This window comes from Balaenoptera ricei, chromosome 2 (assembly GCF_028023285.1).
Source record: "Balaenoptera ricei isolate mBalRic1 chromosome 2, mBalRic1.hap2, whole genome shotgun sequence".
NCBI classification, from domain to species: Eukaryota; Metazoa; Chordata; class Mammalia; order Artiodactyla; family Balaenopteridae; genus Balaenoptera; species Balaenoptera ricei.
In genome coordinates this window covers 101,585,256-101,600,786 of record NC_082640.1, presented here as the reverse complement: position 1 = coordinate 101,600,786, position 15,531 = coordinate 101,585,256, and the positions used below count along the sequence as shown (strand labels likewise).

General features: G+C 39.2%; 1 protein-coding gene across 6 annotated transcripts in view; it reads right to left on the bottom strand.

Annotated features, from left to right (window-relative positions):
- TP53BP1 (tumor protein p53 binding protein 1) overlaps positions 1–15,531 on the bottom strand; it is a 74,568-nt gene that overhangs the window by 29,571 nt on the left and 29,466 nt on the right. For 2 of the 6 annotated variants that reach the window (XM_059913454.1, XM_059913455.1), the window contains exons 13-16: positions 10,034–10,153; positions 9,059–9,262; positions 5,460–5,517; positions 3,525–3,617 (exon numbers count right to left, since the gene is read on the bottom strand). In XM_059913454.1, the coding sequence (XP_059769437.1) occupies positions 3,525–3,617; positions 5,460–5,517; positions 9,059–9,262; positions 10,034–10,153 (475 nt within the window). Of the gene's footprint in view, positions 1–3,524; positions 3,618–5,459; positions 5,518–9,058; positions 9,263–9,427; positions 9,522–10,033; positions 10,154–15,531 lie in introns of those variants that run through there. The other 4 variants (XM_059913458.1, XM_059913459.1, XM_059913456.1 and 1 more) reach the window with 4 other exon arrangements.

Genomic DNA, 15,531 nt, shown 5'->3' with positions numbered 1-15,531 from the left:
TACTAATGCATTTTTAGGTTGCGTTAAATATATAACAACCAAAATAAAGACAAAAAGAATCCATTCTGAACTGACCATGGAAAAACATCTGGAATGTTTCAGGTCATCATATTTTACAAAGCATAAACTGAGATATACCCAGAAGATAACATCCAGGACGATAAAGGGTCTAGAAACTATGTCACATGCTGCTGTGTTTGGCCAGAGAAAGATGGAGCCATCTAGACAGAAAAAGCTGTCTCCAACTTGGGAGGAGCTCTCACCCTGAGAAGCTGAACTAACCTGGGTAGACAGAAAAAAGAAGCATGAAGAACTCTTTAGGGCTTGCTCTGCTCTGGATCTTGGAGAAGAAAGAGAAAAGGAGAAGTCTCTGAGGTTTCTATCTTGTGTAGCTCAGTTTACCAAAACAGGAGATCAAAGTGGGATTTAGAAAAGAGTTCTAGCCAAAGAGAGCCTGGTATACATTTGGTTGTTAGAGCTTGTGTCTTCTCTGTCAGGAACCTCAACTGAATGAGGATATATGGTCCAGTGAAGAATAGGTAAGAATAAGATCACCAGAAGACAGATGAATAACACCTATCTGGTTTATAAGTGATCATACATATAAATTACTTAGCTCAGTGCTAGATACACAGCAGATGCTCAATTAATATTAGCTGCATAAGACAAAGTATGAACTGAATACCCATGTTTGAATCTTTAAGACATCTAACATATCAACACCTGAGCAATAATGAAAGTGAGCCAAAAGCTAGAAGGGACAAGACTTGATTAACCATTTCAAGAATTCAATTACCATTGTTCCCCACACTTTAAATAAGCCTAGACATTTTACCTCAGAAGCTATTTATTTAGTGTAGAACTTCCAAATAGAGTTTTACTTCTAAAACAAAGCTTTATTTTTGACTTTTTAATTCTTAATTGACAAATATTAGGCTGCTTTTTTCTCCCAAACTGTTAATTGGAACAACTCCAATCTCTCTAAAGACTAAAGGTATCTCATTGCAACATCAGAAATATTCAGCAGATTCCTGTCAAATATCAGAATTTTGGTATCTATCTTTCTTGGGTTAGCATCAGTCAAATAAGTAAATGATGTTCAAATCACAGTCACACACACACACAAAAAAATCACAGTCACTTCCCTCCAAGAAAGATCTATCATAAAGATGTGGTATATTAATCTCCCAAGAAAAAATAAAGAAGGAATCTTCAGTACCAGAAAAGAGACAGAAGAAATTCAATAATTGTAAGAAGGACCACACGTCTCTTTCTTCATTAGTTCCAGCTACACAATTCTACTCTGGTCACTATATATGTCAGATTTAGAAACTGACGCAAAGAAAGCAAATTTTAGCAGGGAAAGCCTGGGTAAAATTAATCCAAAGTGAAACATGGAAGAAAAAACCTCCATATTTAACAAACTTCTAACCATTCTGTTTTGAGTGTAGGTCTGTCTGTGGAGGAACTGGAATCAAAACCAGCTGGAGGGCTTCCCTGGTGGCACAGTGGTTAAAAATCTGCCTGCCAATGCAGGGGACATGGGTTCAATCCCTGATCCGGGAAGATCCCACATGCTGTGGAGCAACTAAGCCCATGCGCCACAACTACCGAGCCGGCGTTCTAGAGCCCACGAGCCACAAATACTGAAGCCCATACGCCTAGAGCCCGTGCTCTGCAACAAGAGAAGCCACTGCAGTGAGAAGCCCGCGCACCACAACGAAGACCCAACGCAGCCAAAAATAAAAAATAAATAAATAAATAAATAAATAAAAAACAACAGCTGGATTCTCAGGCCCTTGTTCTCAGGCCCTTGTTCTACCTTGAACAAAAATCACCAGCATCCTAGTCTCTCTATTTTAAAACAGTCTCTAGTGGGAAGCAGCCGCATAGCACAGGGAGATCACCTCGGTGCTTTGTGACCACCTAGAGGGGTGGGATAGGGAGGGTGGGAGGGAGGGAGACGCAAGAGGGAAGAGATTTGGGGACATATGTATATGTATAACTGATTCACTTTGTTATAAAGCAGAAACTAACACACCATTGTAAAGCAATTATACTCCAATAAAGGTGTTTAAAAAAAAACAAACAGTCTCTATTTTAAAATAGGAAGGCAATACAATGCGATCAATAAATTTCCTAATTGCTGGGTCAACACCATACCATTTTTGGAATAAAACAAGGTGGCATTTCGCCTAACAAGCTTCCTGATACAACAGAGGATATCATCTGGGCTATCTGATTCCCAAGAATACCAACAAGTTCACATTTAATCATCAGAACGTCCAATGACATGTTTCTCCTAAATATTTCTATCAATAAGGAACACAGAAATTATGTTGCAGGGAATTCCCTGGCAGTCCCGTGGTTAGGACTCTGCACTCTCACTGCCGAGGGCGTGGGTTCAATCCCTAGTTGGGGAACTAAGACCCCGCAAGCCATGGCGCAGCCAAAAAAAAAAAGAAAAAAAGAAATTATGTTGCAAATAACACTATTAGGAATATACCTGTTGACAAAACATTATTATATTCCCTAATTACAAAATCATTGAATTCTAGAGATAAAAGATTCCACTTCATAATGAAAATACAAACTTATTCCATTGCCATTACTTATTTCCCTATACTAAATATAAGAACCACATATTCCAAACAAGATACTTTTCTAATAGAGAAGAAATACTTTGTAATTCAAAAAATTCTTTCCCCCTTCAGAGCTGTTCTAAGAGATGAAGGAGTAAAGAAATTACAGGAAATTTTTAATTCCATCGAGTCTGACAAACTTTAAATTTGAGATGTTGAACATCTGTCTCAGTTTTGCCGTATGGGAAATTAAAGAGAAATAAAAAGTCTGTTAAAAGTAAACATTTTTGGGACTTCCCTGGTGGCGCAGTGGTTGAGAATCTGCCTGCCAACGCAGGGGACACAGGTTCGAGCCCTGGTCTGGGAAGATCCCACATGCCACAGAGCAACTAAGCCTGTGTGCCACAACTACTGAGCCTGTGCTCTACAGTCCACGAGCCACAACTACTGAAGCCCACGGACGTAGAGCCCAGTGCTCCGCAACAAGAGAAGCCACCGCAGTGAGAAGCCTGTGCACAGCAATGAAGAGCAGGCCCCGCTCACCGCAACTAGAGAAAGCCCACGCGCAGCAACGAAGAAGACCTGACGCGGCCAAAAATAAATAAATAAATAAATTTATTTTTTTAAAAAAAAGTAAACATTTTCAAACTAAGTAAAAGGAAACAATCTTAGAAATACAGAATGATATATTTTCATAAGTTTATGAAGACTGAATAATTTTAAATTGATAGAATTGGCAGATAAAGACAAAAATCTATATCTATAAAATATTTAATAAAATTTCTGACATCTTATTTATAAATCCACCTAGAATATGTCACAGTCCCTCAGATAAAAGAGTAAGCTCAAGTTCACAAAACAGTAGCAGTATATTCCAGATTTTGCTACCAACCATTTTGTGAACCAATATAGCCCAAAAGATGCTATGAAAATAATGCTTGCCTGATGGGTACAGAGGGGGAATCCTGACTTCGAGCCTCATCCTCTCGCTGGGCTTCACAGACACAGCTAAACGCAGACATGGTCTTCTGGGGACTAAAAAACAATTAAAGCAATATACTGTGTTAGTTTTGAAAGGAAAAGTACCTCTGGAAATTATCCTTTTAGGCACAGAGAGAATAAAATCCTTTCTCTGAATCTGAAAAATCTGAACACCGAATATTTGATGACATTAAGGAATCAATGTCAATTTTAAAAGCATGATAGTAGTACTGTGATTAAGTCCAAAATAAAGACTTCTTATCTTTTAGAGACAGCATTGAAATATTTACAGATAAAATGATATAATGCTAGAATTAGCTTAAAAATAATCCAGTGGAGAGGAGAGTGCTGGAAGTATTTATAAATGAATCAAGACTAGTCATAAGTTGGTAATTTTTTGACACTGGGTGATGAATATATGGTAGTTCATTATACTGTTCTCTTTACTTTTGTATATGCTTGAAACCTTCAATAACGAAATGTGTGAGAGAGAAATAAGATGGCAGCAAGTAATCTGAACAGTGCCCAGTTACAGACAACACTTAAAAAAAGTGATACTGCTTCACCTAAATGCAGAGGAAGCAGTGATCATTTAAACTATCCTACAGAGCTTACTTTAAATATTTTCTTATGGTGAACCCAATGGTAAAGTAAATAGTCAAAGATTCTTAAAATCTAGATTCTCATATATAAAATTTGCTTCACAGCAATACCAGTGAATCTCATTCCATGATCCACCAATCCAACCCTCTGTCTCAAGTTTTTTCCCTATTTTTCCACCCCTACATTCCACCCAAAGGGTCCAGGAATCTTCAGCAGCACATTCTGTTCTCTCTTAACAAGCACATGTACAGACTAATAACAAGTTGTGTCGGGTACACAATTCTGTTAAACCCAAAGAGATTTCTTCAACACATCACTAAAGAGTCTTCAACTGAATAAGGATTCAAAGGTACTTATCTTTCAGGTTAAATATGCAAAAACCCAGAAAACAATTAATCTCTCTAGACACAGCTTGGCACAAATCAAAGGATTCAGATGGGTCAGAAACTTCCAACTAAGGATCAAATTTAGTCCACAGACAAGCAGGACATTTTATTTTTAAAATTCCTGATTTCTCTTTAAAAATTTAAAGATTTGGCAACAGTAGGTGTGCATGGTAATGATCAGCTGGAAATGAACAAGGGCTACTACCCCCCCCCCTTTTAAATGGGACACACGTTCAGCTGGCCATCATCGTCAACATTTCACGCTCTTGCACCTAGCCTGCTTTACTTACTTATAGTACCTGTCTAGCCTGATTTTAGCCTGTTTATATTTCAACAACCACTGGTAGTATTTTCATACTGGATGACTCACGCCAGAAACCAATGAAACAATTCTATTCTCATGGCCACCAGATGGCAAAGCTTACCACCAGAGCCTCAGGATGGGGTCATACTCATCCTCAAAGCATTACAGCATTCATGACAAAGCAAAAATAACACTTCAAGACTGTAGCTAATTTGGCAGGCAGAAGAGAAAATGGCCTGAGGCTATGGGTGTCCGTGGGAGCAGACCGTAAAAGGAAAAAGGTCTATGGCTATCTCTTGTTAACCCTGTTTCCTCACCAATAGCAAAAACAATCTCAATCTCACCCACAGAAAAAGAAAAAAGGACACTCCCACATGAACAAAAGGGAGAAAGGGAAACACCATTAAATATCTTATTCTAAGTATAGCAAAAGCTTTATCAAAGTATTAATAAGAAAGCCTAGGGTTACATTCAACACATTGCTAAATCCTTTATGCTGAAGTTTCATTTTAAGTTTTTTGCCTCTCTTGATAAATTATCTTCCCCTCATTACCAGTGGCTTTGTATATTAAACTCCTCTAAATAGCAACCAGCTCTGGTTACCTGGCAACAGCCTCAGCAACAGCAGTAGATCCATTTTTTCTTTCACCAGTTGCTGGCTCTGAATAAAAACAAAAGCAAGGAAAGAAAGGAAAGAGAAACAGAACTCAGTATCACACCTTAAAACCTTCTCTTAAAAACCTGCTCAACCCCAATGATACTCTAAAATAATGCTTGGATTTCAGAAGCTTCTGAAGGCCTCCTTTCACTATGACATAAAAAAATAATAATAAAAATGAAAAATAAAAACCTACTTTACTAGTGTTTGCAACAAATAATAAAAAGGAAGTGGGTAAGAATAATAAGTGAACATGAAAAGACTTATCATTTAATGATATGTCTTTCTCACTTCTACCGATTTTCTTTCAAACTTCCTACAGAAGACTAATCAGTTTCTCCAGAAATACAATATAATGAATTACTAAGCAGTAACATTTAAAAATGAAAATGAAACTTCTGAATCTCAATTCATCTCTTCTCATACAAGTAAAAAAATCATGCAGTAAAAAAACACAAAATTAATAAACAAAAAAATTTTAATTTCAAAACAAATTTAAAAGAAAAAAACTTCTAAAAGTTTATAAATCTGAAACTAACACGACATTGTAAATCAACTACACTTCAATAAAATTTTTTCAAAAAGGAAAAACTTTAATAAAATCAATTATGTAGAAAAATGTCTCAGTTCATGCACAAATTTTAAATAGTGTATAGTTTTAAAAGAACCCATACATAGAAGGTACTCAAGTTCTTCCCAAAGTGCTTTTGGGATAGATATTTGAAACATAAAACACATTTTCAAGAAAGAATCTGTAGCAAAAATTAAAGGTCATACTGAAAAGAATCCCATAGTCTCAAAGCAGTCACTAATGCCAAGGGATTAAAATTTGTTCATTTACAATTCATTCCAGCCTTAGAGAAAATAACAAATATATATATATATTTTTAAATGTGATGTATATTTTTTTTAATTAATTAATTAATTAATTTATGGCTGTGTTGGGTCTTCGTTTCTGTGCGAGGGCTTTCTCTAGTTGCGGCAAGTGGGGGCCACTCTTCATCGCGGTGCGCGGGCCTCTCACTATCGCGGCCTCTCTTGTTGCGGAGCACAGACTCCAGACGCGCAGGCTCAGTAGGTGTGGCTCACGGGCCTAGTTGCTCCGTGGCATGTGGGATCTTCCCAGACCAGGGCTCGAACCCGTGTCCCCTGCATTGGCAGGCAGATTCTCAACCACTGCGCCACCAGGGAAGCCCAACAAATATTTTTAAACATTTCTAAAATAAGTCATAACCCAATATAATCTGAATAGTCCATCAAGGAGGCAGCTGAAGTTTGGTGGTTAGAGCACTTGCTCTGATACAGAAACCTGGCTCAGGCCCTGGCTCTAGCACTTAGCTGTCCAACCTGGGGGTAAACTTCATCTTCTGAGTCAGTTTCCTCATCTATAAAATAGGGATAAAAAAGGACCAACACGGGAATTCCCTGGCAGTCCAGGTGGTTAAGACTCTGCATTGCACTTTCACTGCTGTGGGCCCGGGGTTCAATCCCTGGTCTGGGAACTAAGATCCCACAAGCTGCAAGACCAACCCTCATAGGTTTGTTGTGAGGATAAAATGAGGAAAACTGTGGGTATGGTGGCTGATTATCAGGAAAGGTAAGAAAATTTACCAATATGGTCATCTTTAACATTTAGCTCCATTTAAGGTCTTCCCAATTGTAATTTCAAATCTAAAGATTCAAAGCTACCATGTACTCTCTCTTGATAAGCCCTACTTGATTTCAGAGAAGATGACAATAAGGATGGAAACATGTAATACTTTATTTCTACTGAGGTTCTAATTTTCAAATCAATAAGCACTGAGAAACAGAATAGCACTATAATTCAGAACCAGACTTCTGGTTCTTGGAACTACTTTGGATTCAGGCTACTTTATTTACTAGCTGTGTGACTCTAGGAAACATGCCCAACCTCTCTGTGCCTCAGTTTCCTTAGCTGTAAAATGAGAATAACAATAGGATCTACTTTACAGGTTTGTCATGAGATTTTATGAGCTGCACATGTATGGAATATATGCCTGGCATATAGTAAGAACTCAAAATATATTAGCTAAAATTTCTTTTCTTTGGTCTCAGAGAATGAGAAATCCTTATTCAAGTCCACTCACTCTATCTGTGGTCTTTGAAAGCTCCCCTTCCATCTCTCTCTCAGGGGTCTCATTTTTAACCCATCTCTCTTTTGGAGATTTCCTTTCAATCTATAAACCTGCTCAGGTATCCCTCAGCCTAAAAATGAAAGAAAAAAAAAAACAACTCCTTCAGTCCTGTATTTCTCTCTAACTTGCCGTATTTTTTCTTCCTTTCTCACATAAACTTCGCAAAAGTAGAATACATTTGCTGCCTCTTCTCCTCCCCTTCACTCCTCAATTACCTTCAGTATAGCTCCTACCCAAACCACTACACTGAAATAGTTCTTGCTAGAGTCACCAAACGGATCCTAATTGCCAAGTCCAGTGTACATTTTCAGATATATCTTACTAGACCTCACTTCTGCATATGACATTGTTGTCTTCTTTTAACTCTCCTTCCCTTAGGCTTCCATGGCGTTATACTCTCCTAGTCCTCTTCTCGGAATATTCCTTTGCAATCTCCTTTATAAAACTCCTTCCTCTTCTAACGCCATTAAACCACTTTTACAAACTACCTAATGGAAGAATTATAAGCTTTAGAGTCAGATGGATCTGATTCACACTCCAGCTCCACCTCTTAACCAATTACTGTAATCTCAGGTTTAAAACCTCTCTTAGTCTCAGTTTTCTCATCAATAAAATGGAAATAAGGATATCTACTTCAGAGTGCTATCATGAAAACAAAATGTAGATGTAAAGTCATTCTATATTTTTTCCTCTCTTGCTTCCATATTTAACTGGTCCCAAGGTCCTCTCTATTCTACTATTCATCTCTCAAATTCACCCCCTCATCTCCATCCCCACTACTAATGACCCCACTTCCTGGTTAAAGACTGCATTTGCCAGGCAGCAGAATAGAAAATGGACAAGGAAAGGAATGATGAACAAAGGCACAAATTTTTCAAACATTCAGCTGATCCTTTAAAGAAAGCAAATCTGATCATATTACTCCCTTGCCTAAAATTCTTCAGCTGTTCAGCATGATGTAAAAAGTCTTTCACAATCTAGTCCCGACTTTGCAGCCATTCCCTCGTACCTTCTCTGTATTCTAGCCATACCAAACAACTGGCAATTAATGTGGGAAATAGCTAACATAAACCTACAATGTGAATCCACAATCCTAAATTTTCTACCCACTTCTGAACTCCTTCTGATTATGAAAACCAATTAGTTTATATAGACACAAGTTTAATACAGAGATACAAGCAATACCACAGAGGTTACAAAACGGAACATCTGCAGTAACATTAACAGTGACTAGCCGAAAACAAAGAATTAAATTCATGAGAATAAGACTTTACAAATACATTTATAATTATAAAAGTATCATTATTAAAACTAGAAGAAAGATAATTAATACTTCCAGAAGATCTGGAGCTACTAGTTACCCAAGATTAACACAAAATAAAACTTACTTTCCAGACTAAACTGCAAAGACTCTTCACTCGCCTCAGTCTCAGGACTGACCAATTTCATTCTCAGACACAATTGATCACCCATTTCTGGGGCAGCCCCAGAATCTCCTTTTTCATTCCCAAGCATGGGGTCGTTGGTCTCCACCATGCTTTCAGACATGACATCACTGGTTGCTATGGTGCTTTCGGGATAGTTGCTAATACCTGAAAGAAGGGAGGCAGGGGGAAGGAAGGAAGAAAGAACACTAAAATACAAATATGAAAAATAACAATTCAAGGTCATCAATTTGCCTGTTTGGCTCTATAGCTCTGCAGGATTGAAGAGGATTCCTAGGATAGATCCTGTCACAAGTATCAACAACTACGCACTAGTATTGACACCTGGTCTTAAGAAGAGCAACAGGATTCAGTTCCACTTCTGCATCTGGACAAAGGATGCTGCATGAGCCCTCAGCCAACCCACATCTGCCAGCATCAAGCATAGGTAGCAGGAGACTCCAGACGGCATGACTGTTACCTCCCAGCACTGACTAGAGAAAACAAATAGGTTAATGTAGAAGACTACCAGCTGCTTCAGGGAAGGAGGATCTAAATTTTCTTCCCCTGTCAAGCAGCAGACTGATTAGCCAAGGTCCTGAATAAATAGTACTTCTACACTACCTGCTGTCTCTTCCTCATACAACAGCTCTATATCATTGCTTAGCACTCAGAGTCTATGGCCTTGCAAGTAATAGAATAAAATCTTTATAAATAGTCTTTCTTCCTTCCTTCCATCCTTTCTTTCCTTCCTCTCATCACTGCTCAACATCTCTTGGGAGTAAACTCATGGAATCAGACACCACAACCTTATTCTTCCTAAGACAAAAATCAATCTTATCAGGCAGGCCCAACTCCTCAGATATAAAAGAATCACTGGCATAAAGGATGATATCTCAGAAATTCTGCTTTAAACATCATTACATTTTAATCACTCACCAATAGGAGTACTGTGTCTCTTGGGCTCCAATTTTAGGTGCCCAATAAGAGGTGGAGTTGCACCAGTCAATGGTGGAATAATATCACCTTCTTTAGGCAAAGTAAAATGAAATGGAGTTTCTGGAGAAAACAAAACAAAACAATGATAAACAAAAAGGAAACCAAAACAGAAGTATAAAAAAAGCAAAAGTGAGGAGAACGGCAAGAAATATCTCAATTATTCTTTTCCTTTGCTCCCAAATTCTGCCTTATTCCCAAGCCCCCTCACCAGGCCTCTCAACCAATTTCCTACTATTTTCTCTGTTCTCTGTACAACCATCAACAGGACTGACACAAAGTAGACAACCAGGGGCCAGGCAAACAGAGGAAGCCCAAAAGTTTGGAGGCCTGAGGAACATGGGGTCAAAAGGAACAGAGAAACATCTGAGCCCCAAGACAGTAAGTACATATGGGGATACTCAGTGATACAAAGTTGGATAGTTTCAAATCTAGATGTTTTAATTTTGTGTAATGCTAACCCAAGGAGTTAATTTATAAGCTTTAGCAATCTGTAGGATTCTCTATGTTAAAATCTGATGTTAATACTTAAAATTTACAATCTACTCAAAGAGGTGACAAAGGATTTCATGGGCTAAAGCAGGGGTCCCCAACCACCGGGCTGCTAGGAACCGGGCCGCACAGCAGGAGGTGAGCGGCGGGTGAGCGAGCGAGGCTTCATCTGCCGCTCCCCATCGCCTGCATTACCCCCTGAACCATCCCCCCGCCTTCCGCCCCACCCCCGACCCCATCTGTGGAAAAACTGTCTTCCATGAAACTGGTCCCTGGTGCCAAAAAGGCTGGGGACCGCTGGGCTAAAGGACTTCAAAATACTCATTGGTTCTAACAGAAACCTTTGGGTTTCACAGTTCAGTAGTACTGACCAGCATTTCACTCCAGGCCATAGCGGTAGCGTTCATATCTAAATCTCTGTGCAATGGTAAATCTCACATACATGAGCATCCCCACTGTACACATTTTGGTTAGTCATTATTAAATTAAACATTTGTCAAGAGACAAAACTTTACTTTTTAACTAGGTCTCAGTTCCAATTTCTAATCAGAATTAGCAAATTGCCAAAATCACATTTTCTGATTTCCTAATTATCTCTTTTAATAAAACGACTAAGTTTGGGAGAATAAAAGAATTACGCCAGATTGCTGTTCTTAAACCTGACATATGAAAATTTGTACTTACTTTCCTGGAATGGCTCAAAATAACTATAATCTGGCATACCAGTCACTATTCCTTGTGAAAACAGTTTGTCTAATGTGCTTCCCAACATCACCAAGCAATTCTCCAACTCCCAGCAGACACTTAGCGGGTGTCCTACGAAGTTAACTCAATTCTGACACTATCTACCCAGAGGTAGCATCAGATCCCACAAGTTAAAGGCTCAGTCCCGCAAGACTGCCCTCACTTAAGACATCAGTCGAAGTCCGGGCTGTTACCTGTGCTTCTAATCAACTGGCTCTACACTGCAGGTTCCCATGACACTTTCCTCATATTCCATTAATTAGCTAGAGCTACTTATAGTACTCAGAGAAACATTTACTTACGTTTACCAGTTTATTATAAAGGACACAGGTGAACAGCTAGATGAAGAGGTACATAGGGTGTGGTCCGGAGGGTTCTGATAGCAGGAACTTCTGTCTCCCGTAGAACTGGGATTAGATACCCTTCTGGCTCATTTATCAACCAGGAAACATCAAATTTTGTTGTTCAAGAGTTTTTATAGAGCTTTAATCTCCACCCCTCCCCACGGAGGAGGTGGGTGGGTGGGGCCGAAAGTTCCAACCCTCTAATCACTTTGTCTTTCTGGTGAACAGCCCCATCCCTGAGGCTATGTAGGGAAGATCCCACCCTAAATCACCTCAATAGCATTACTCAGGTGTGACAGAAAGGGCTTAAGCTATTCCTATGGCTTAGGAAATTACAAGGGTTTTAGGAGCTCAGTGCCAGGAACTGGATGAAAACCAAATATATATCTTATTATACCACATTTTTCTTCTTTCATCTCTTCCCATTCCACTTCCACCCTTTATTATCTTTAATATCAAGCACACCTTGATATTTTTTCTTCAAAATCACAAAACAACAACAAAAAACATCTCTTGCATTTACATGAAAGAAAATGAATTAGCAACTTGAAGGGATGAAAAGAGAAAATGAACGGACTTTAGAAATAAAGGATGAAAAGTACACATGCGCTGCTAAAGAAACTGTGAAAAGCAGAAGTGGAGAATCTCAACGTCATTATCTAAATGGCAAAGAATTCCACCATAGTTATAGCAAGAAGAAATGGGTTGGTAGGTAAGCATTCATTCTCTGGCAACTCCTTAAAAAGCAAGTCCTTTAAGTTAATAAAGAACTTAAAAAATATACAGAAACTAAAAAAAAAAAAAAAAAAAAAAAACACCTCACAAAGCATCATACGTTCTAAAGATATATTTTACAGAATTTTCATTCCTGGAACAACCACCTATTCTGCTCTCTTGACAGGAACCGTCCCTCACATTATGATCGACCATTCAGACTTCTGAAAATCTGTATAAAATCTCTAAGTACATCCTTCTACATGACAAACCATAATACGCAAATGTAATATGCAAGCATTAACTACAGAAGATTATTTATGAAAAGTTATCTTAGCACCAGTGATCTAACACATCACTAAAACCTAATGGAAAATTGGCTCTTATACAGGCAGCAATGCCACTACCCTTATCTGGTCTTCAATGCCTCATTCCTGGATTATTACAACAGCCTATCAATTACTTTGTCTGCCTGAAGTCTCCCCCTTTCCCCAACCCACAATTCTTTCTGTATAGCAACCAAAGCAACCTTCCTGTAAAACATGACTTAGATAGACAACAGTATTTAGATGTAATGAAATTATAAAAATCTTCAATAATATAGAATATTAGGTCATTCAGACAGTTCTTTACCATAACTCAACAGAAACAGAGAAACTATATCATACAGTTTTATAGTAGGAAAAAGCATAGACTTGGGAATCAGGAGACCTAAGTTCTAGTTCCACTTCAATCATTAACTAGCCACATGACTTTTGGAAGAAGAGACTGAACCCAATACCGCTAACCTCCTTTAAAGCTCTAACATTTCTCATTCTGAAGAGGAAAACACAAATTCATGAATATAAAGCCTAATGAACAGGGGGAATTTTGAGATTAAAAAAAGTACTACTAATAATCACTCCTAAACAAAAAGTATAAACTAGGATTGTTCCAGGAACACTGAAGGGCATGATCACACCCATACCTGGTCCAAAACTTCAAGGTTTTCACTAGAATATAAATTCCTAACTCTTCAGTGAGCATTCAATTAACTAGTAGTAGTCATTCTACTCTTTCTTTAATTATTCATGTTATAAAGCCTCTATTCAATGTCTTCCAAATTCTTTCCTATTTCTCTGCTTTTGTTCACTCATCTGAAAGACACATTAAACCTAGCCAAATTATTGCCAAATCACCACCAAATCTTGCAAAATAATATTCCGTCCTTTTAAATTTACTGGAATTTTCCACATATTTAATTCTTTCTCTAACATTTAACACGCCTACATTATTTTTTTTTAATTTTTTTTTAAATTTATTTATTTATTTATTTATTTTTGGCTGTCTTCGCTTCTGTGCGAGGGCCTTCTCTAGTTGTGGCGAGTGGGGGCCACAGTTCATCGCGGTGCGAGGGCCTCTCAGTGTCGCGGCCTCTCTTGTTGCGGAGCACAAGCTCCAGACGGAGCACAAGCTCCAGACGCGCAGGCTCAGTAGTTGTGGCTCATGGGCCTAGTTGCTCCGCGGCATGTGGGATCTTCCCAGACCAGGGCTCGAACCCGTGTCCCCTGCATTGGCAGGCAGACTCTCAACCACTGCGCCACCAGGGAAGCCCCGCCTACATTGTTTAAATTACCAAGTCCCTTCTTGCTTTCCCAGATTATCATGGGCCATCCTGTTGTACGCCAACATACCAACCCATGCAGAAAGACATGAATGAACAAAAGGAAACTTAACACCAATTGTCAAACCATCTGAGTGGAGAGTTTGTCCTTATTACCAAGGACTTTTAGTGAATTCATTAGTCCATGTTTAAAACCCTCAATGCCAGGAAGGTCTCTCTTACTTCTAACTTTGTTACAGTCTTAAAGCCCTTTTTTTCTTCTTTTGTTCTCAAGAGAACTGGTCAGTTCTTAGAATTGATTAAAAGCTATCTAATTAAAAATATGAGGGACTTTCCTGAGAGCGCAGTGGTTAGAAATCCGCCTGCCAATGCAGGGGACACGGGTTTGATCCCTGGTCCGGGAAGATCCCACAGGTGAGGAGCAGCTGAGCCCGTGCACCACAACTACTGAGCCTGCGCACCCTAGAGCCCGCGTGTCACAACTACTGAGCCTGAGTGCTGCAACTACTGAAGCCCGCGCGCCTAGAGCCCATGCTCCACAACAAGAGAAGCCACCACAATGAGAAGCCCGCGCACCGCAACGAAGAGTAGCCCCGGCTCGCCACAACTAGAGAAAGCCCACGTGCAGCAACGAAGACCCAACACAGCCAAAAATAAAAAATAAATAAAATAAAGACATTGAACTTGCTACGGTTTTTCACATCATCAAGCCACCACAAATTTATTCTATATTGAATAAGGATGGGCTTTGTGGATGAAGAATGTTACCTGCCAGATCAGTAAACAAAGGATGTTGTGGCCATCAAACCATCAGCCACTACAGCTGCCCAACAACGGCAAGCCCTGAAGGAACTCAGGATGGAGACAAACAGGCTGCCCACCACCAGGCCATCAGCCACTGCAGCTGCCCCAAACAGTGCACCCTGAGGGGATTCAGGATGGCAAAGAACAGGATACTGGCCCTAGATAGTTACAGTGCATATCAAAGGAATGATTTCAATGAGCTCAGACTATTGCATCTTCCTATACTTAGAAAAGAGCTAAATTCATTAACTTCAGATGTCTGGTTTTCTTTAATTAACAATCATCTTTTGCTGTTTCAACTACCTGGTTTTTGTTGCAAAAACTCCTGTATATCCTGGTTCCTCCCTTACCTCTTGGGAGCAGTTCCTCAGAGCTATCTGAGAGGCTGACTCCCAGGCTTAAGTCCTCAGTTTTGTCCCCTGAATAAAACATAATTCTCAACTTCTATTTTTTTAATATATATTTATTTATTTATTTGGCTGCGCTGGGTCTTAGTTGCAGCATGCAGGATCTTTTAGTGGTGGCATGCGAACCCTTAGTTGCAGCATGTGGGATCTAGTTCCCTGACCAGGGATCGAACCCAGGCCCCCTGCATTGGGAGCATGGAGTCTCAGCCACTGGACCACCAGGGAAGTCCCCAGTTCTCAATTTCTAGGTTGTGCATTTTTTTTTTCAGTTGACAGTTTCCAAGTACCATCTTTCTAAATTTGCTTTTCTCAAATTTCAAGAGGAGGTCTCCA